The 22,726-nt window shown below is 41.2% G+C and overlaps 1 protein-coding gene and 1 long non-coding RNA gene across 3 annotated transcripts in view; both read left to right on the plus strand.

The window, feature by feature from the left end:
* Window positions 1-4,786: 4,786 nt before the first annotated feature.
* On the plus strand, window positions 4,787-6,242 carry LOC123965262. Its single transcript, XR_006823663.1, has 3 exons — window positions 4,787-4,983; window positions 5,428-5,510; window positions 5,796-6,242. It is a non-coding gene; the product is annotated as an uncharacterized LOC123965262 (long non-coding RNA).
* Window positions 6,243-11,210: 4,968 nt separating this feature from the next.
* LOC123961075 (alpha-1,6-mannosylglycoprotein 6-beta-N-acetylglucosaminyltransferase B) overlaps window positions 11,211-22,726 on the plus strand; it is a 59,256-nt gene continuing 47,740 nt past the window's right edge. The window contains exons 1-3 of one of the 2 annotated variants that reach the window (XM_046036179.1): window positions 11,211-11,334; window positions 13,266-13,553; window positions 14,906-15,018. In XM_046036179.1, coding sequence (XP_045892135.1) covers window positions 13,486-13,553; window positions 14,906-15,018 — 181 coding nt within the window. In that variant the 5' untranslated portion in view covers window positions 11,211-11,334; window positions 13,266-13,485. Of the gene's footprint in view, window positions 11,335-13,265; window positions 13,554-14,241; window positions 14,469-14,905; window positions 15,019-22,726 lie in introns of those variants that run through there. The other variant, XM_046036180.1, reaches the window with a different exon arrangement.

The following is a 22,726-nucleotide window of genomic DNA, read 5'->3' on the forward strand; positions in this document are numbered from 1 at the left end:
ACTGGTAAACAGTAAAGAGAGGGACATATGGTCCCTCTTCCTCGTACCAGTCCGCAATCTAGCAGCCACATTCTGAACAAGCTGCAAGCGTGATAATGATGAGTGACAAATTCCAGAGTACAAAGAATTGCAATAATCAATTCAGGACAATAAGGTGCATGTTTAACAATCTCCAGGTCTTAAAGAGAGAGGGAGGATTTAGTTCTGCAATAGTCCTCAGAGCTACCTTGGACAACAGAATTAATTTGTTTGGTAAATGTTAATGCTGAATCAAAGATAACACAGATTTCTTGCAAAGGGGTGCACATTCATGGACAAGGGTGCCAGATTTTTAGATCTAGTTTAGATTTAGTTCCTCAATTGACTTTGGGGTGCGAAATAGTATAGACTTTAATCTTTAAGACACCTGGTTTTAGTGGTAAGTACAGATGTGTATCATCAGCAGAACAAGTTAAACTACTTTTGCTGGGAGGCAATCCAGGAGGATGACATTATCAGCAGTATCAAAAGCAGCACTAAGGTCAAGCAAGAGTAAAATAGGACAATTTCCAGAATCACTGAACAGAAACAAATCATTCAGTACCTTAACAAGAGCTGTTTCTGTGCTACGGTGTACTCTGAAACGTAACACATTATTTTCAATTAAAAATAAAGAGAGCTGAGAAAGAATGACCTTGGTCTAGATTGTGTTTTTTAATAAGAGGAAGAACCTTGTTGATAAAGACACTCAGAGTCTTTCATAATTTCTAAAGTAACATTAGGGAGTCACTTTAATGATGGGTCTGACTGTTTGCAGTGGTATTGGAGCTGTTAATGCTGGAGCACTTACTGGAAATGCAAACTGCTGCTCTTTCACATTAAAAGCATTTCATTGACAAAACTGGTTGGCTCTTATTGTGAAGCAGACACTGGAAAGGCAAACTTTAGTAAAAAGCAAGTAAAAAAGAAGCAACTCCAGATGGGCCTCATTTACACCTGATATTAACATGTGAACTGTATCTGGATAGGTCACCTGGATAAAGACATCCGATCCATAGGCCTTTGCAATCACACCTGGTATTAAAATACATTCTCGCTATCTTTGTGATCGGATCTCAATATGCAAATTAGTTTAGCAAGGTTACTGGCTAGGTAACGTTACTGCTATTACCACCTGTACCTTTTGCCAGGTTTGCACGAGGCAGAGCTATGTGACCTTTCAACTTATGGATTTTATTCTGCAAGAATGTGATCACACTGTGCAGATTGCACATATGCTTGGCTGACATCTGATCTCATAGCGAACCTGACCACCTCCAGATGTGGTCTGGCCGTCCATTCACATCCAGTCACATTCCTATATCAGTGCACTCTGCATGCATTTCCACCTGGCATTAACATGCGTTTTTCATGTTAATGCCATTTAGAAAAGATTACCCCCGAGATTTTCCTAGTGGACTAGTAGTTGTTAGTTCAAGCCATTAGTTGACTACTGTCTCATGTTTATGATATTAATTTAATTATTTAAATATATACTGTTGGGGCGTCAATAAGTTGTTTGAGTTCCAAGGCTGAAAAAGAAACTGTGCTACATTGCAGAGAAATACAAACCCAAAATAATGAGCCTTTAAAATACCTCAGCACTGTATACCCTGTCGTCAAACTTGCCTTCGCCTACATCAGAGGCTGTTCCATCCTGGTGCATATTCACTGGGAAGTCTATGAAGATTCTCAGTCATCCAGGTCATAGTTATCCAACGAAGGTTAAAGTCAAGGGCAACTGGACTTGGTTGAAGATACTGGAAGACGTTTCGTCCCTCATCCAAAGGACTTCTTCAGTTCTGAACTGACTGGCAGGGAAACCCAGCTATTTAACCTCACTGGGGTCGTTTGCCAGGGTCATCGATACCGCTGGTTCGTTAGTGTTCCTGGTTGCTGTAACGACAGTCATTACAGTCGTTAGGACTACCGGTGGCCAAGACTGAACGACCATCGTCCTGGGAGGTGATGAAAGGACAGCATTGTAAGTGAGGGATACTAAGTGGTGGCGTAGTCCCTCTCCTCTGTTCAATGACGGCTTCTCAACCCTGGTGTAGATGGCTTCCTTGACATCTCTTTCAAACCATCCATCTTCTCTGTCTAAAATGTGCACCTGGTGGTCCTCAAACGAGTGTCCTCTGTCCTTCAGATGTAAGTAGACTGCAAAGTCTTGACCTGAGGAGTTGGCCCTTCTGTGTTGAGCCATGCGTTTGTGTAGTGGTTGTTTAGTCTCCCCAATATACAGGTCTGTGCATTCCTCACTGCATTGGACCGCATACACTAGATTGCTTTTCTTGTGTTTGGGTGTGCGGTCTTTGGGGTGGACCAGCATCTGTCTTAGTGTGTTCTTGGGTTTAAAAAACACAGGGATGTTATGTTTGTTGAAAATCCTCTTGAGTTTCTCTGATACTCCAGACATGTATGGAATCACAATGTTTTTGCGTTTGACCTTCTTTTCCTCATCCCCTGTAGTTTTGTTCTTCTTGGATCTTGTGACTGTTCACTGGGAAGCTACTGAGCCTGGTTCCGTTGCCTGCTCGCCCGACTCCAGTTCTGGTGCTCATTCTGGCACTGCTTGCCGGTGTTGTGCCGAATTCTGCATGCCTGCCAAGAATTGCATGCACCTCGCGGGTGATAACGGTCATTGATGTTGAGAAAAGAGGTGGATCCACCTCTTTAGGTCCTTTTCAGACACTTCAAACACGGTTATCACCAAATATATTTACTGAATGTTAAGAAATAGTACTTCTACTAAGTGTATTAAAATATTCGTTCATAAAATATATACTTTCAATCATTTATCACTATTGATGAACCCCACAAAGAATATTATAGCATTTAAAAGCAGTATTTGGAGGTGCATTCAATTCTCGGCAGGAAGACAAAACTTTGCATAACACCGGCAGCATTCCCCACTGATACCCTCGCCTCAGGCCTGAAAACCTCTTCCTCTCAGCGGTCCAAAGGTCCTGTGCTAGTAGTGTAAACAACCACCAACACTCCCCCAGTGCTCCCTGTCTGAGTCAAGACCGCTAACTAGCTAATGGCACAGAATGACGTGGATGAATAATAAGTTTTTCTAAACAACCAATTCTGGGTTCTAATACTACATCCAGGCAGTGCCTGCAGTTAGCAGCAGGTGATTTTTTCCCCCTAGGATGGCGGAGGCATGACACATCCGACTCTACCTCTGATTGGATAGTACTCGTTGCCTTTGTTGGTTAGATTGGTTAGATTTATGCATGAGGAGTGAGATTGGTTAGGGTATGAACGTCAAGGTAAGCCAATCAGAGGCAGGGTAAAGGTTATGGTAGGCTAGTAGGGCGGGTCATGCCTTTACCATCCCAGGATAAAAATGTTGCGACTACATGGATGCTTAACGAGAGCTGAAAACAGCATTGTAGGGCGTCTCCATTCATTACTATGACAGCTGCTCAGTAGCACATAAAGCCAAAAAATAAATTTCCTGGACATTTTTGTGTAGCCCCATAGGCGCAAGTGCACTAGTGTTTCCATTAACCCCAACTCATAGAGCAAGTGCACCAGAGACTTCTGTTAACTTCAGGTTTCGCCCTTCAGTAACTTCAATGAGGATAAAATTATTTAATCATTCCAAATGGTTTTGGACCAAGTAGATCAAATTCAGATAGTGAAACTAGTCACTTTGGGGGGTTGTCACTCTTTAAAAAAATGTATCTGTATGTTATACAGGCCCTTCTTTCACAATGTAAATCTTTGGGAAAATGTCTCCTGGGTTCAGTGTGCATCACGTGATGGAGCTGAAAGTTATAATTCCAAGGTTTGTCCACCATATCAAATCAGCTTAAAAGCACCAGCTCACACTGCTCTCCTGTGTGTTACTTCTGTGTCACGAGAGCAAAGGTTTGTGTTGCATCAATCTTCTGATACTTTTGTCTTGGCCCTAACGATAAGGCACAGCTCTCAAATGGAGTTTGAAGTTGTTGTTGTTTCTTTCTGCAACTTACTGACCAATGAAAAACCCAACCATTTTCTCCCAGGAAAGTAATATAACTGCAATTCCCACAAGTCTACTTTGGGATAATTATCACTCATATAAATGCATAACAAACAATACAATAAAGGTCCCTCTATAGTTTGATATGATACGCGTTGTTGACAATGACATACAAAGCAAGATATGCCTTTTATGTATAACATTATATTGTAAGGCATTCCTTATTTGATACAATGGGCAAAATTATATGAAACACCTTGTTATTTTTACGCAATGTGACACCACAAAGTACAATGTAAAGATTGCCATAGACATGAGTCAATACCTCTCTGGACAAAACACTACAAACTACAGTTGTGAAGCAGTTTAAAAGTGGCATTAGGCTATTGGGGTGAAATTAATTTAAACTGATTTATTTCTTCAGGTTTTTGCTGGTGATTACCTAAAGATACAGTGCATTTACACACACAAACATGAAAACATTTCCAGTTAGAGACAAGCCCTCATTCTGTTACACAGTACCCAGAGGGGAAACATATTCGGTTGAAGACAAGTTGGCAAGAATCGGCAGACTAACATGTTGAGGCAGGCAATCATGTGGACAAATATTAAGCCTTGAAACATATACTGGTAAATAACAGCCAAAAACGACTGTGTCTGGGTTTGGCACAGTCAGGTATGGGATCTGAGGAGCGGTTGGGAAATCAGGCAGCAGGTCACGACTGATTATTAATGAGCCACAAGTGTGCAGGGCAGAGGAGTGCACTGAGGATGCCTGGTGGACAGGTGAGGACTGGCTGAACAAGAACAGCTGAAGTAAGGACAGTCAGAGATGTAAAGAGTGTTAAAGATTTGTACAGCTCAGTGTGAAACTGGCAGTTTTAAAAGAATGGCACAAGGTACTTTCAACACCAGAAACATGTTGATTGATGTGGACAACTTAGAGGGCCGAAAGCCAAAGTCAAAGCAGGGTGTGCCTGTTTAAGCAGGTAATGGAGTCAGACTTTGTTTTCAGTTTTGCTTTTATTGTGTAGTGAAGTGTGAATGTATGCTCATTTGAAGAAAAAAAAAAAAGCTCAATGTAGCAGCATAGTCCCCAGGTAGGCCTATAAATGTTTCTAGAAAGTAAACCAATAACCATCTGATTCTTTTTTGAGGGAATTTAGTTGAGCCAAAACAAACGGTAAAGTTTAACTATTTTTCAGATATGTGTGAGTTGAAAGCAGGGCTGCTCAGTTTTGTTAGTGTTCAGTGTGCGGGGGTTACTGTCAATCTGTTTCTCTCAGATGAAAGACAGACAAGAGGAGTAAAACACAAAGTCTGTAGTGGAAGGAGAAGAGTAATCAGCTCTGAACCCCCAGGAGAAGCTTTCTTTGATGTGTCAGGATCCTATCTGTTCAAAAGAACTCATGAGCACCATTTCTGTCTGCCAGCACTGGTCTGCAAAATGAATGTTATACAGCACAGCATGAAGGCTGAACAAACACAGGTGCAGTCTTACGAACCTGATATTTCTGTAAGTGCTTTTCATTTTTTATGAGAAGAAAAAGTTCAGGGCTACGGTCTAGTTTTTATTTCGAAAGTCTTTTAAACCAGAGGAAATGAGTTGGCATTCACAGTTTTCTGCAGTTTTATACCTCCCTACTTGAATATGATGTTGTATAAATCAGACCATGAGGTGTTTAATATTTCCTTATCTTATCTTTGAGACTAAACACTATGAGATAGCAGAAAAACACAGTTTCAAGAGTTCAGGGCAGCCCCATCAGGTGGGTGGTAACTTTGAAGATTTTTTCCTCAGGACATCATCCTCACTCATTACTTGGAGACAGATGCTGCACAACCCTCCATCCCCATTGGCTGTGAGGCTCCAGCTTCTCTCATCACTTGTCACTTTGCTTCTGGTGACAATGCATTGCAAAAAATGCTATACTGCACTGCAGGGATATACTAAGATGGCTGCCCATGTCTGAAAAGGATGTCCTCAACTAAGAATTTCTTTACTCCTACTCTAAATACCTTACTTTTATTAAATGAATAAAAGTACTAAGAGATAGTGTTTGTCCTGATAGCATGAAGAAGGCAGCTGCCTTAAGGAATACATGTTTGTGGTTTGCATCCAGATCATTACTAATGTTCAGTTCAATTCAGCGGGGCTTATTGGCATGGGAAACAGACATTTACATTGCTAATGCAAACATGTACATTTACAGAAGAATTGTGCCATTAAAAATATGCACTTTGTTAAGTGGTCAGTACTGTGTCCTGTATTTAACCATAACAGTGTATACTCCAGATTTTGTCCTCATTACTGAGAACAATGGCAAGTTACTGTTTTGTTTTGGAAGTGGGGTACCTTTGATTACAATTTAAAGGTGGCGCTTCATACAAGAATGATCAAATAACAGCAGCTTGGACACTGAGTGAAAACTGTTTGTGTTTACATTTTATAGTCTGGGTAATGTTCACCAATATACATATTTCATTCTTACACTATTAACAACATTGCGGCTCACTGGTAATACAGTTTTCGGATAAATATAGTACAAAATGCAGTATTTCTCCCTGAATGTAATGAGTGGACCCATAAATTCTGAAAGGCTGTGGCATCCAGCCAGCAGTCAGTTAAAATGCCCCTGAAACTTGACAACGTCACATTTCAGAAGAAACTAAACAGGAGTGAACCCAGAAGCACGACTCAGACAGCAGTACAAGGCAAGTTCAGTTTTTCGCAGGCAGGCAGGGTCAAAATACCAAGTTAGCAGTCAGAGAGAAAGGCAAACAAATCCAAATCTGATAGGCAGAAGAAAGGTCTGGGAAACAGGCAGAACAACCTGGGGAATTCTAGACAGAAGACTCTACATAATCTGGTAAGGAACCAGCGCATGAGGTGGGTATAAGTGCACAGATTAATGAAGATGATGAGCTGCAGGTGAGGAGCTAGGTGGGGACAACCATGTGAAGGGAGTGAGGTGACGATCAAGCAGGTGTAGGAAGTGGAGTCTCAAATGACAGGAGAGAGAGTGAACCAGATCAAAATAACCTGACCAAGTAAAATAAAGTTTAAGAGCTGGGGAGTTTTGTGACAGAACGGGGATTTCTCAAAAAATTCTTCCAAAAAGTAAATGTATCCACCTTCTCTTGGAATTGTGCCTTTCACACAACTTTGATCTGTTGGTACAAACCTCTGAAAAATGTGACATGTATATGTATATAATAAGTCCCACATTCTGACATTTTGACAGATTCACCTCTTTTCATGCAGTGTGGTGTGAAATGACAAAGAATATCTCTGAAAGCTGCTTGTGAGGTGCTGCTCTGCAGGTAGTCACTCACAGGATGTATACACACATGTAGGTACACTTGCTGTGAAACTGTGCGTATTTATGCCACCATATATTTTATTAGATTATTATCTGTGTGAAAGCCTCTGCAGAGGGAGGAGAGAGGGGAGAAAGACTCCTAAAGATTCATGGAGCCTCTCTGTCAGTTAGCCACATCTTTTAGTTGCTCTGACATGCACAGCCATTTAGACTTTAATGGATCTGAATCTTGATGGAGCTGCATAAATGAACATTAAGGCCATTGCTACATTTCAGCACCAATATTAGAGCATCACAAGTGCCGAGCTATCACTCTCGGTTACATTAATGGCTGTTAAGGACATTTATGGCATGTAAAGCAGGTGATCTATCTGTGAGCGGTCAGATATCTGCTGAGAGCTCCTCTGTGGGAAATGACTCACCATAGATGGTGAATGCGGCATGCTGGAGAGAGGGAAATGAAGAATTTAAATAAAATCTTATCTTTCAAGTGTCGGTTGTTGGAGTCAGTGTTTCAAAGAATGGCGCAAGGCCCTTTCTCCACCTGAAACATATTGATCGATGTGGCTCATTGAATGCTTAGAGGAATGAAAGCCATAGTCAAAGCAGGGTGTGCCTATATATGGTAAGCAGGTAATGGAGTAAGACTTTGTTTCACTTCTTTTCAGTTCAGCTTTATTGTGTAGTAAAGTGTGAATGTATGCTCATTTGAAAAAAACGCTTAATGTAGAAGCTTTTGAAACAGTTAAATCAACCTTGCTGTAGCATGGCTAAAACTTAGCTATGAATTTTGATAAATTTATGAGAATTAATGCCCAGTTATTAATTTTAATATTCAGAAAATATCCAATAAAAATCTCTCTTGTTTCGGGGCACCACCGGAGTTGTTATTATCCTAGAGCCTCCGGACCTCTAGGTAGCTTTTAATAATTATACAATTATTACTAGTGATCAGTTAGTTAATAATCACTAAATTATCTTAAATCAATCAGTCAGTCTCATATCTAAAGGGTCAATTCTCTTGGCAGGGACGTGGAGATAGTCAACACACACAGTTCCTTGATTACAGTGAATTTATTAACTAACTAAAGCGATACAAAAGGGTGGTTAAATACAGGGAAAATAAACAGTGGCTGAACAATGAGAAATGGAGGTTCGATTGTGGGAAGCATTTGACTCATACGGCTGAGGAAAACTAATGAAAGTAAGCTATGATTTTAGGAGTTAAAGGAAAATGTGAACATTACGGGACATCCCTGATCGCAGAATGTTTGTTAGGTCTTACGGCTTGTCAGCCTGCTTTGGCCTGTTGCCCGATTAAATTAAATCTTAAATTCAAGCCGGATAATTAATAGGGTATAGTATGACATTTCTTTATCATCATTTCTAAAGGAATTGTGTGAGAAAGTATTGTGAAAAAGCATTGGTTACACATAAGATGAAGGAGTGTCCTTAATCTTGCTGAAAATAAAAACACTGCAAAAGTAACTTATTTAGATTCTTTTCAGCACTAATATCAACAACAGATAGCAACAACATGGTAACATAACTACTCAAATAGAGGCAAACGTAATCAAGTAACTAAAAGATTTAATTAAACTTAATTAAATGCTTTGAGTCTTTGGAGACTGCAGTCTTTGTTTATTTAAAGTTCAGGACGGTCTGTGGTTTATGTCACACTTAGGCGTAGATGGGGTAATGAAACACAGAGCAAGGTCAGTTTCCACGGTTACGTGTGTGTGTGGCGGGGGGGCAGTTTAGGATTTCCTGTCTTTCCCATAGGCTGTTTGTAATCTCTGGTTAATTTCCCTTTTGTCAGTTTAACGGTCAGGCACTGCATTATCAGCTTCGGAATCAAAAAGGTGCCAGTTTTATGATGGTTGCTCAGGGATAGCACTTAGAGAAAGCAACTTTTCCACCCCCTTTCTGTTGGGGTCTCTTTAGCAGTCTGTTGAAGTTGATCTTTAACCCCCCTGCTCCTCTCTGGGAGAGGAAAAGAGGAATTTGGAGTAGCTTACACTTAAATTTACTCAATATAAAATGCACAAATCCACACCGTTGTCCCACTACATTGCCCCCAGGTAAGCCTATGTGTTTCTAGAAATTTAACCAATAACCATCTGATTTCACTAAGATTGGATTCATTTCTCCACTGAGATTACCACATCAACAGGAAGGACTACTGTAACATCTTATATCAACAATCTACAGCAGGGATTCCCAAAGAAAGGAGCTACTTGTACCACAGTGGATATTCTACTTCCACAGTTGCCAGGAGGTAGGTGTTCAAAAATGATCTTATCTGATTTTTTAAAATGCTACCCAGACATAGAGTTGATGGTTGAAATAGCTAGCTAAAGGTTAAGTAATACTGTTTGTCTTCTGGTGGTCTCATCCAGCCAAACAGTATTGATATGTTTACCTGCTCTCTCTGTTCATGCTGTTTTCAGGTTTTTAGACATTTTTCTGAGGCAAAGTGATAGATATTTTTTTATTGATTGAGTCTGTCGAGCCTCATTCCCACTCCATTGAACACTTTCATTATTATTGTTCTCCACTAATCCACCAGATACCCTCTGAGTCTCCCCACTTTCCCCCCATCACCCAACTGCACACCTGCTCTCACATCCTTCCCACTCTCTCACCTGTTTCCACTTTCCCTCATCAGCCCTGCAGACCTGGACTATTCCCGCTCAGTCTTGCCAGATTATTAGTTATGTTGCTGTGTGCTTGTGTCTTGGTCCCATGATTCTGTTTGCCTTACGCATGTGTGTGTGTGTGTGTGTATGTGTGTTAGACTTAGACTGTTTTTTTTTTTTTAAACTTTTGATTCTTGCCTTCTCTGATCTGTTTGCCTGTTTGGACTACCTTCTTTGGTTTTGAACATTCCCTGCCTCACCATTCTGCAAGCCTTTGTACCTTTTTTTTTTGCCTCAATTTGCATTTTAACCCTGTATTCCTGTTATTGTACTTGCACCAGCCATGACAGAGTCTCGGAGAACTCTGCAGAAATCACCAATCATCAAACTTGCACTAACTTCAATGTCGCTAAAATAAATTCCCAAACACTTATTTAAATAAATTTTTGCCATCCCTTGTTTGTATCATTAAAGTTTAAGAAAGTGGATCTTTCCCCTAAAAAAAGATGCCCTGCTTTTTGTCCCACATTCCTGTACAGTACAGTACATGTGCTAAAGATCAGGATGACTGGGGTTTTTAAACTGTGATCAAAGCTACGATGCTCAGTGCCTTGCGTTTTCCTCCCCATTTTGTAACACATAAGCCTGCATTTTTCCGCTTCTGCTTTGCCCAGGTGTAGCCTATATTTCCTTGTTAAATACAAATACGGTCTTCAATATAAAGGCAATACTTTGTACAGTTCTTTGTCCTTGGGTGTCTGCTCCTGTGGCCTTAAAGCAGAGGGAGTCCAAAGCAGCAGTGGGAGGGAGAGAGAAAATGCAGGAGGACATATACTCAAGAGAAAAGTAGACAGGCAGAGAGAAAGATAGACTAAGACAGAGGAAGCAGTATGTGTCAGTCAGCTAACAAATATTATGAATAATGCTGTGGTGGAGAGGTCAATGTGAAGCAGGAGGAGGAGAGAGATAGAAAAAAATAAAACAATATAGATAAGAATTGCTTAGGACTGGGGGAAGAACAATGGAGGAAAGGAAATGAAAAGGAGGACATGAAAGAGAAAAGATAAAGTATGAGAGATACCTAGAGAGGGTGCTGACGGTGGTAGTGTCCTTGGTTGAACTGTGTACAGGTGGTATTAGGATTCATCTTCTCATTGAAAAGGTTTGACAGCTTACTTCAGATTCAATGAGCACTTGCTGATCTGAGTGTTTAGCTCATTTGTACAGCCAAAGCTAGATGTTGCTTTTTAAATTAAAATATTTTTGTCATTCACTTTGTATGTGTACACTCGCATAATCGGCTTCCTTTCACGGTGCTCTTGTTGAGATTTTCCGTCATGAAGTCCGGATGAAGACCAGTCGTGTTATCATCTTACAAGTAAGTTATAAGTGAATGTGATCTGACCAGTGGTGCATTATAAACCTCAGCCCAGGCTCGTAATATCAGCAGGGCCGAACCTGTTGGGCTACGGGCTAGGGGGCAATAGCGGCAACAGGCAGAGCCAAGGCGAATGAAAACAGTTGCCATGGAAACAGAGGATGCTGCTGCTTTCTGTCCATTAGGCCAACACTAGATGTGGCCCTGGACGACTTTTAATGACATTTAGACAGTACACCGACGTCAAGTCTCACCTGTATAAATGCTCTTCTGGACATTTCTGCAGTCAGCATGCCAATTGCACGCTCCCTCAAAACTTGCGCCATCCGTGGCATTGTGCTGTGTGATAGACCTGCCAGCCTAAGGCCTACCCATGCTGTCTGATCAGCATCTTGATATGCCACACCTGTGAGGTGGATTGATTATCTCGGCAAAGGAGAAGTGCTCACTAACACAGATTTTGAAAGATTTTTAAAAAATATTTGAGAGAAATAGGCCTTTTGTGTACACAGAAAAAGTCTTAGATCTTTGAGTTCAGCTCATGATAAATGAGGGCAAAAACAAAAGTGTTGTTTATAATATATATATATGTTTGTTCGGTGTATATGTATAGTGGTAAACAATATGGACACTAACTACACAACTAAATACAAAGCAAAACTAAATAAACCCAATGCCCACATGACATGCAGCACAAGGTCTGGCCTAAGGAGCTGGCTCCAGGATTTAAGAGTCCTCTGTCCTCAGCCACACCTTTTGCTCCAACAGTAATTTACCTCCTCCATTAACCACAGTAACTCAAAGACAAAGAAACAAATTATTAATATAACCAATAATTCTAACCCTATAGTGTTAAAATGTGTGCATTATAAACTATTTCAGGTTAAAAGAAAATGAACAGATACCAAATCAAACAAACTGTGATATTAATTTGTTGGGTGTGTTGACTGCAAATTAAACTAACCTTTATGTAGGAAGCCAACTAATGAGGTCAGAGAGTGTGATTTGGTAGATACCATATGTGGCTGTGACCATCACAGTAATAAAATTAATTTAAAATGTATCAAGCCTGTTAATGTAAAACTTGTAAGCCAACGTTTTTATATTACTAGCAGGGTATCACAGTTTAATTTGCTCCATGGCAGAATTAGAATAGATCATGAAGTCATTTAATTACTATTTCTTCTCGAAGTTTAATAATGTATTTTAAATTCAGCTCGGTTTCACACTGTGTCAATTCTGTGTTCAGCCCGCTGGGTGTCGCTGCTGAGCTGCTGTTTGCAGGTTTTCGCTCGGAGCTGTCCGCGGTGCTGAAATGTGCCACGAAACTTCAAGGGAAAAATAACTGTACAATAAAAAAACAATAAAAAAGAAGATGCTAAATGTCTTTTTGAACATTGCATGTCATTGACAGGATTATATAGAGATGTGTTTTGCTGGATTAATCTGCCTTTGGGTCAGATTTACTCAATCCCAGACATGTTTCAGTCATGATGAATAATTCGCTGCCATTTATCCAGTACTGAGAAGGACTTATTGCATATTAACCCTGTTAACCCTGCTAACACTGATATTAATTTGACTTGTTTTCACTGTTTTATCCTCGGTTAGTTATAGCTACTGTAGGCTATTAGATTGAGATGCTTATATTATTGTCTGTTTCTTCATCCATCATCGGTTTTCTTTAAATATCAGAAAAGAAAGCAAATTTCGTTTTCCAGTCGTTAGATGGCACTATCAGTAAACGAGCCACAGTGAAAGAGCTACTCATACAGTGAGAAGAGTCAGTCAGTTTAAAGGAACTCACCAGCCCTGTGTTGTTGCGCTCATTGCCGCAATATTTGCAGGGATTTGAACAGTGTTAGGATACAACCCTAACTGATTTAAGGACAATCACCCAGATTGCGTTCCTATATTCCTCCTCCCTATAGAATCGGAAAGAGGACCACCGACCAGCTGCTGGTGCTGCAGGACGCACCGCTGAAGTTGTCCACACACAGCACGGACAGCTGCCGGGCTGGGAAGTTGCCTGTTTCATCACGCGCTCTATCACTCCTCGAGACTCTGGTTGAAAGTTATGGTTTTGAGGTCGGTTGTCATAGACACTTGCACGATGTTAAGGAGACCCTGCGCTTTCTATGTGTGTGGAAAATGATTGCAACCAGCAGCGACCTTTTCATTATGGTGAGGAGATGTCTTCTCACTTTCAAACCGTTCAGGTAAGAACGTGTAGGCTAACATTTTTACTGTTTACTGACATGTAGAATTACACCTTTTTGATATAGTACGTTACCTTCACTTGGCTAATTTTGAACATCGTGACGGCTGTTAATTGCGCATCATCTAAAAATGATAAGATGAAATTATTAAATGAAAATAATAATATAAAACTGCTAAATTGGTATTTATTATATCGCCTTGTAAACATGTATGCTAGTCTTTGTAAGTAAGTACTGGTTGCAAGTCTTGCAAGTTCACACCATTGGCATTGATTGGATCAACGGGAAGCCCACTGTGCCATAATTAACGTTTGCATACGCAGCTAAAAGTTTCACCACCCACAGCTGAAGAGAGTAGTGAAAGCAAACCAATCCATTGTAAACTCATTAAAACTTCCAAATTTGACCAGATAGGTTGTAAACAAGCTCAGTGACTAATTAGCATTAAGAAATGGGTGATCACCACGGTGGCGATTGTGTCCTTGCCAGTACGCGCAGTCACTCCTTCAGACGTAAAGTTCCCTGATGCTTTACCGCTTTCGGAGTGAATAAAGAGGCGTTGCACACTATGCTCTGCCAGGGCTCCAGACCCAATTTAACATGCCAACGAGCAACTCATACGCTCATACTGTTACAGTTCAGTGGCTGGAACAGAGGGAAGAGGTAGAATCATGGGGACAAGCTTCCCTGAAAATCAAATTCTATTTTTTTTATTTAACTCATTACCTCACATAGGCCTATTGGATAGTACCATGGCGCTATCACTCACTAGCTGAGTGTCTGCCAGTTTTCTGCCTAATAAAAATTCAAGAAAGCAAGCTGTGGTGCACAGAATGGAGGTGCGACAGTCGGTCCTGCAGCCCCAAACATTTTCTCTGCACGACTGCTGGAGCGTGCAGACGAGACATTTTTGAGGTAATCGGTCCAAAACGTTTGTTTTCAAAGCTTCAGAACTTGCGAAGTGTTCGCTGCGTGTTCACTGCTCTCTCCAAAATGCAGCCATCCGCCTGTAATTTAATGCTTTTATTTTGGATCTCAGCTCACTGAGCACAGCGTGATTCAGAAAAAAACATCCACGCAATGGTTCATTTGAGATGGCATATTTGGTTCAAATATGAACTTGGGAGAAAACATTTCCAACTCCCCCACCACACACACACACACACACACACACACACACACACACACACACACACACACACACACACACACACACACACACACACACAAACACAAAGTACAAGTGAATTTTCTTGTAATACTTTCTTGCACTGTTTTTCTGTCTGTCTCATGGCCTCTAATCTTGTCAGGCACCCGTGTCACTTAATCACCCTCCTGTCTCTGTCCTGCAGGATCTTTGTGGTGGGGATAGGCTTCTTCAGCCTGTGCTTTCTAATGACCTCTCTCGGGGGCCAGTTCTCGGCCAAGAGACCAGGAGATTCCCCGTTCACCGTGCGAGCCGAAGGTAAGCCTGCGGCTTCAGTGCTGCTTGGTCGCCTGTGACTCCAGTGGCTGTGCCCCGCGCTGGTGATGAACAGGCTTGGAACACGCTGTGAGCTTCGTGGGGCTTCCTTGATTGCCGCCAGCGGGCTGACAGACCAGCTCACTTCGCGTCGGGGGGTGCTGTCACCCGGAGAGGCTCATCTCTTCTCTCATCTTCACCTCCATGATTAAAAAAAAAAAAAAAAACTGCTTTGATCTCTGCTCAGTGCCCACATGACCTTGTTCCCATGTAAGTCAACTCACTTTTAGTAGTCCTACTAGTAGCCAGAGGCCAAGGTGGGTACTACCGATTTGTGAATCTTTATCTACCAGAAACATGGCATTTATCATGTAGAGGAAGTAGTTCACCAGTGGGATTTTTTGGCAGTGAATATTTAAAAGTGAAATTAATAACACTAATATTAATTAATTATGTCAGGTTTTAAGGACAGCAAGCCAGTACTAGAGACATTGAATGATGCATTTCAGCTGTGTGGTTTATCAAGGTCTCCTTCCTTTAGACAAATCTAATTTTGTCCTACAAAGTCTAAATGGCCACTCAAATGTAGTAGTAGCTAGCAACATTGACCTTGCAGGAAAAAATCCAAACAGTTTGAGAGACACCCTCCCTGAGAGGAACATGTTATCTTTCTCAGCACGTTCTGTGTTTGTGCTATGTTCCTCTGCATACCACCACAGCACTATCCATTTGGGAGAGTCAATGTTAGCTTTTGGACTATTGTCTCTCACCTTTTTATCACCGCCTGGCACAATGTTGACACTGCGTGTCATCCTCTGTGACAGATACCAGCTGGAACGGAGAGAAGCAGTGCTGCTATCTATCACAACCCATCCAAGGACAGCAGTTGTTTGTAGTTTGTATTTATAAAATATCACACGGATCTCAATTTATTTCTGTTCAGACTAGGCAGCAGTGATCATTTCATCCCTCTTGATTAATGCTGTCCACCATTGAGCCATTCAGTGAACAGCTTGACGCCTTGTGGTTTATTTGTTGTGTAGCCTAAGATGCAAGGATGGTGTTAAAATCATTTTGACTTTACTCACTTGAATGATGCTCGGTTATTTAAAGTGTCAATACTGGTGGGAGTACCTCTTTGAGAATATCAGTGAAATTCAGGGATGTTGTACCGAGGTGCACCAGGTGTCATCATGGGAGACAATTTCAAGGATCTCACCCATTTGTAAAATAGTATGTGCTGGTTCAGGGTGAGTGAGAGAGATGGAGGGGGGTGTAAGACAGGAGAGCTGTCTGATTAATTAACCACTCTCAGGCTGCAGTCAAGGGAAAGCATCTGGCCTCTAGCTCATTAAACACTGCCTCTCCGCTAACCAGGCAGAGTCAAGCTATGTAAAATCTCATCCTCTGTGTATGCGTGTGTTTGTGTACACATGCATGTTTGGGAAGGAGGATTAGCGGCGCTGGGAGTTAGAGTAATGAATGGGTTGGGATGAATTGTTCCGTAGAGCAGCACCACGATATCGCTTACTGTACACACCCATCCAGCCTCTGCTGCTGCATGCTGTAGAGAGCTACAGGACATATATGCGTATATACATATATATGCGTTTATACATGTACAGGACACACACACACACACACACACACACACTCACACACACACACAAACACACACACACACACACACACACACACACACACACACACACACTCCTTCACCCATGTCTTTACACTGAAATGTGTGTGACATGCATTCATGCAGGAAATTTAAAAATTCATAAAAGCAGTGGATGTGCATTAACATTCACAGCATTTTTAATCTGAAAGGGTAAACAAAATGTCCAGGCTGCGCTGAGAGGAACTACCACATGTATCGCTCATCTTGTGAATGGCAAGAATTGCCCGAAGAGCATAACGTGTGATGAAAAATACGTTATTATTGTCTTGCTACCTTCTGTTTCTCTCTCTCCTCTCTGCCTCCCGTCTCCCGCCTCTACCTCTTTCTTTTTAAATGTTTCTCTCCAGCTCATTCTCTCTTTCCGTTTTTTTACTTTTGTCATAAAAAGATGCACCAAGACTCTATTACCTGCTTGTCAGATTTTCACAGGCTCTATTTTCTGCAGCAGTATAGATTTCTATGTATCATAAAAGTGTTACACTCTAGAGCCAGAGACCCCAAATACAACTGAGTTGCATTTGGTACCAAGCTATATCCAGATTTAAAATGCAGGCATTTTCTTCAAAATTTTTCCTTTGAAGGTACAGGAAACTAATGATGTGGAAAAGAAGTGGGGGTGGAGGTAGGGGGGTGGGGTGGGTTATTTCTACTAGAGTGGAAAGCATGAAAGGCAGAGGCATTTGATCCTAGATATCTTAAAGGCTCCAGAGGTGTATTGTAGCTTTCTAATAAGCTCTTTGAAGACCACCTTCACAGTGTGTTCTTTTACCACAGGGGGCTTTGCCACAAAGGGAGAAAAAGGCCTACGATGCTTTCAGGTTTTCCCCCGGTCAGAGCAAGACTAAATGGTTCAGGTGTTAATATCTTCTCTTTTCCTACCTGCAAACTCCATTACCTGAGGTTTTTTTCACTGCCATCCACTAAGTGATGGAAAAATCAATTTTGCTGCAGGCAAACAGAGTCCTGCATGTCTCAACGAAAGGCAGATGATTTCTTAAATCTTTACCCACACCACCCTGTGGAAACCATACATTTCCCCCTTTTTTATATTTATTGCGCTGAATGCATTTTGCATATTGAAATTTCTCTGGAACAAATAATAAAACGACTACTTACATTTTGGTAGCTGGACTACTGAAACTCTACAGGATTAAATGTAAAAGAAAAATGTTCTCAAAGTTCAGTGGCAGAGCATCAGGTGTGCAAGGAGTATCATGTTCAGGATCCTGTTCACTGCGACGCTGACTGAACTTTCTTTTATTACATGCCTCAGCAGTCTTCTCTACGTGATGCATGAAAATGAGCATTTTCCGACATCGCTCCTGGTGTGGGTGTGGCATTTGCAGGTCTATCAAAGCTGTGAACTTTAGTACTTCGTTTGGCTGAAAAATGGGATAAATAATCTGTTTGAAATGGAAGTGCTCTCCTCCTGCGTGCGTAGGCGTTATGAATAGAACAAACTGACCATTGCTCCTGATGGAACTTCACCGGTAGTTAAGAATAACTGGAAAAGAATGTGGTGCTGACTGCATGGCTCTCTCTGTGCCTGGCAAAAAAAGAGGTGTGAATAAAAGATGACTGCTCCTTGTACACTCTTTCACAAGCTCCTGTCACCTGGTGGAAAGGCCAGTGATTTTCTCCTGAATTGTGAATCTGGTACGACAACAGGGGTTGTACTGATTGTTGTTTTAGCCAAGATGGGCAGTGACACTTGATCAGACTCAACTGCAAATGTGTCTCAGATTGCTTTGTTGTTTACGGCCTTGTGGCATATTTTATTTAAAGCATCATTTGAGGGGAATTTAAGGCTGAGGCTGATTTACAACATGCTCCTGGCGTTCCAATTATTTCCATTCTTTTTTTATTCTTTTTGCCCTGGATTGTCATCACAACTGCTGCTTATTAGTATTTTACAGAAGTGACTGTTGAGGAAAACCAGTTGTTGTTTGTGTAATGTGTTGATGTAAACCTATCACTTGATTAAATTGTGTCCTGGAGGAAGCTGTGGGAAATCAAACTATAGTCGTGATTGCAACTGTTTCTGTAAATTAGCTGCTGCAGCATTATTACCTTTATCTGAGCTTGGCCATGCAGTATGTGCATGCACTCATCAGTGCTCATACGTACAGTACACACACAATCATTCTGATAGTAATTAATGCATAAGCAACATAGCTACTAATTGAAGAAGTGACAACATTCTCTATCATTGTATAATATTTGGTATGCAGCTTAATTTCAGCCTCTTTTGGAGAATACTTATATATTGTTTCCAACTCTGAAGGATGAGCTGCAAACTGGGTCAGGAAGTTCACTTCCAGGCTCAGTTTAGGTAGCATTTTCTATTCTTGTTGTTTCTTTTGCATTCCTGCAAGAATGTTCTGTTTATGCAAATGCTCATCATATTTTTATGGTTCTGCACAGTCTGAGTAGTGAGAGCACAAAAGAATAAAAATAAAACCACTGAACCCCCGCAGTGGAAAAATGTTTCTACGCTATGACACTCGTGTGTTTCTGGGTAAATTGAGTAGTATGTGTTTATAATAGGGGTATATTAGCAGACCCTGAGTCAGCTGTTTTTTACCTTCTAAGTTGCCAGGTGGGTTTTGTTGTTTTCATTGAAAAAACGAACACAAACCAAACACCAAATGACATGATGGTTTAAAGCTGTGGTAAATCAACGATGCGTAAGACTGCAGTCTTTCTGTATGTGCAGTCTAAAAAAAAAATCACCATGCTTCTAACTAAATGTGTTGGTCTACGTCTGCATACTTTGGGTAGGGAAAAGACTTTAAATGAAGCTACATAGACAGGTACCTTCCCCCTTTACAGGCTGTCAAGCACAATAAGAGGCTGGGGCTGCACAGAGGATAAGTGACAGAGGTTCTCGGCTCTAATCGCTTCTGGATCAGGCAGCTCCCCCATAGGTGCCAAAAGGAGAGAAACTCAATCGGCCTGTTTTGTAATGAATGTTTGAATTAGGAGTGACAGGTCAGGGAACGGTTTCTCTGCCCAGGTATGTGTGTATGTGTGTGTGTGTGTGTGTAAGAGTGCAGGGCAGGAGGGAATGTACGAATTTATCCCAGTGACAGGAGAGATGGAGAGGCCTGACCCTCGGCTCTACCTCACTATGAAAAGCCAGCCATCATGCATGTCAGGGACGACTGGATTTATTTCTTTGGCTCTCAATTGTGCCAACAGGGAGAAGAGAGATTTTTAAAAAACATAAATCAAACATGACACACTGCTACAATCAATTTTGGTTGTTGTTGATGATGAATAAATTACTAAATGTAGGAGATATTATAAAGCTGTAAATTTAACTGGATTAGAAAACAAAAACACCGCCTTGACTTGAATTTGGCTCTCTGTAAATTAATTATCCCTATTTAAACATCTAAATCATAGCCTCCAACACAAGGACTTGCTGATTCTGACCGGATTGTAATGGAATATACTGAACTGCTGAATCCGGTTGAAGAATTTAGTTCAGTTATCTAAATGAACAATAGCCATACAGCACAGGCACCTCTGTGTCTATTTGAATTGGATCTGTCACACTCCTCATTTCCATTAAAAAAGTTCCGTCAAAGTCGGTGAAAGTGTCGCGGTGAACAGGATACTGAACATGATGCTCTGCTACTCGACTCGGTGACGGATTCAAACTTTGTGAGAAAGGTAGGTTGTCTATTAGCCTACATGAATAGGTTCAGGTGAAGGGTCTCTAGAAGTGCATGAAGTATGAGCTTTATGTGCCAGCAGACGTTCTCTGGGGAGCTTTTTGAAGCTTAACAAAATACTTGACTCTGTCAAGTCACGTAAAATGCTTTGGTTGCAATGGCTCAGTAAAACAGGGTGAGGGCTTAAAAGGCATGATTCACAGACAGAACTGGTAATGTGAAAGAAAAGTGTGCGGAGGTCGCTGATAAGAGCCGAATTTGGCAACAGGCAGGCAGGATTACAAGACAAAAGACTGCAATGGCACAATAGACGATCTCGTGGAGACCTATCAGGCTAGAGGGCAGGTCCATACTGTTTAACTGCGGAGCTAATGGGAGGATTAGGAGCACGGGATCAGGTGATGGGGCAACAGCTGAACGGAGAGGGAATAGCAGGGTCTGAAATGACAGAACAATTTGCTTGCAGACAAATAAGAGAGGTAAAAGGCTGAAAGCAGTCAATGAATATTGCATTGTCTTGGAAAAAAGTGTTGTTCACAGTTAAAATAGTGGGTGAGGGACAGCTTGAAGATTTGGACAAAGCATGCAGCAAGCGATCCTCTCTAAAAGCAGCTGTTTATAGCTGCTTGGCCAGTGTTTCGCAGTGCACAGCAAGCTACAGTAAACTGGTGATCTAATTCGAATTTGTTCACAATATCGATTGTGCTGTGGCACTTCCGAAATTGACTCGTTAAAGGAGATTAGCTGCTGCTAATTCGGCCCTTTATTAACCAGCAGATGAGGAATGACAGGGAGGAGCCTCTACATTAACACATAGATACCATCAACTCCTGCTAGACCACTGGCAGCACATCGGACTGTGCAGTGGGGGAAAAAACACATTAGCCAATGTTTCCCAAGAGGCAGCAGGAAGCAAGAGTAAAAGGGAGCCTGATGAGCAGTTGATTGCAAACATATATATATATATATATATATATATATATATATATATATATATATAGCTCAGCTATAAAAATGTGCCGTGTAGGAAGGGTGTTTGGTGCTCAGTAATCGTGATTTACTAGCATGATGTGTGCGAGGACCCTTACTGTGAAGAAATGTGAATCCATCCCACTCTTTAGCCCAGAGGCTTTGTTTAGATTTTGCTGGTGAACTTGGCAAATATTCTGAATCCTCAGTCACAGATTCCACAAAAATCCTCACAAATAAATTTATGTAAGAATGGTGAAATAATTAAGAATTTATTTTGTAGATTTTGATGCTCAGGGTTCGGTCTTGCAGTTACATGCAATAGGCATCAGACAGTTGGCAGGCAACGATGGTCAGAGAGTGTCCACTTGGACAATGTAGTGATGTATTACCCTGCAATGCTTTACTTCTTCCTAAATCTCATCTCGTATCCTATCCTGTATCATTCTTCTTCCAAAATTCATTGACTGCTGCTATGAAGCCCCAAGTCTGAATGGGAATTCATTTAGTCTCTCTTTTTCTGTCTATGGAACGAAAATTTGTCGTCTAACTGCTGAATTATTCAAAGCGAGACGTCTTTAGGCCACTTTGACTGAAGATATTCTAGAAATGACTGAAACTGTGCTAAGCCAAAGAAGAAAATATGTACAGGCAATAAAGGGATATGTGGGCTCTCTACAATTCACTTTTGAGCAGAAGTTTAACTCTGCAACTTTTTCTGTAATTCTTGTTTCTGATGCCAAGTGCTTCTTTTCCTTTTTTAAACTCTCAAGACAGACACACACACACACACGCACGCACGCACGCACGCACGCACGCACGCACGCACGCACGCACACACACTCAGTGTATACATACACATGCACACAGACCAAGAGAAGTGGGAGATTTCTCTCTTGGTCCTTATTTTATTTACTGGTGATGTAATACAATTTCTTCTGGGAGAAAGGTGACTTTCGCCGGGGCAGTGATAAATGAACTCTGACAGGAGAAGTGAGTCTGCACACATTGCAGTTCCTAAAGCCTAATGCAATTGATGAGAGAGCACCGAGAGGTGAGGCTTTATTTTCACTCCCAGTCCCCAAGAACAATATGAGACTGTTGTTGGTTTCTGCTATTTTTCTCCAGGGTTCAAACCACAAATGCACTCCCAAGTCACAAGGATGGCATTAGTTTTCTTAAGTTTTGTATTTTCTTTAGGAAAAAACTGACTTCTTGCTGCTGATAATTGTGTTTTCTTAGCAGTGAATGCACACATGAACCCTTTTCATGCAATTACGTGTAAGTAATTACACTCAGCATTGAGTTGCAAAACTTAATTGATCAAAGGAAGCAGTGCAGGGTCTGGACTTTGACTCACTAGCGATGCAGTGTGAGACCC

The sequence above is a fragment of the Micropterus dolomieu genome, linkage group LG02 (assembly GCF_021292245.1).
Source record: "Micropterus dolomieu isolate WLL.071019.BEF.003 ecotype Adirondacks linkage group LG02, ASM2129224v1, whole genome shotgun sequence".
NCBI classification, from domain to species: Eukaryota; Metazoa; Chordata; class Actinopteri; order Centrarchiformes; family Centrarchidae; genus Micropterus; species Micropterus dolomieu.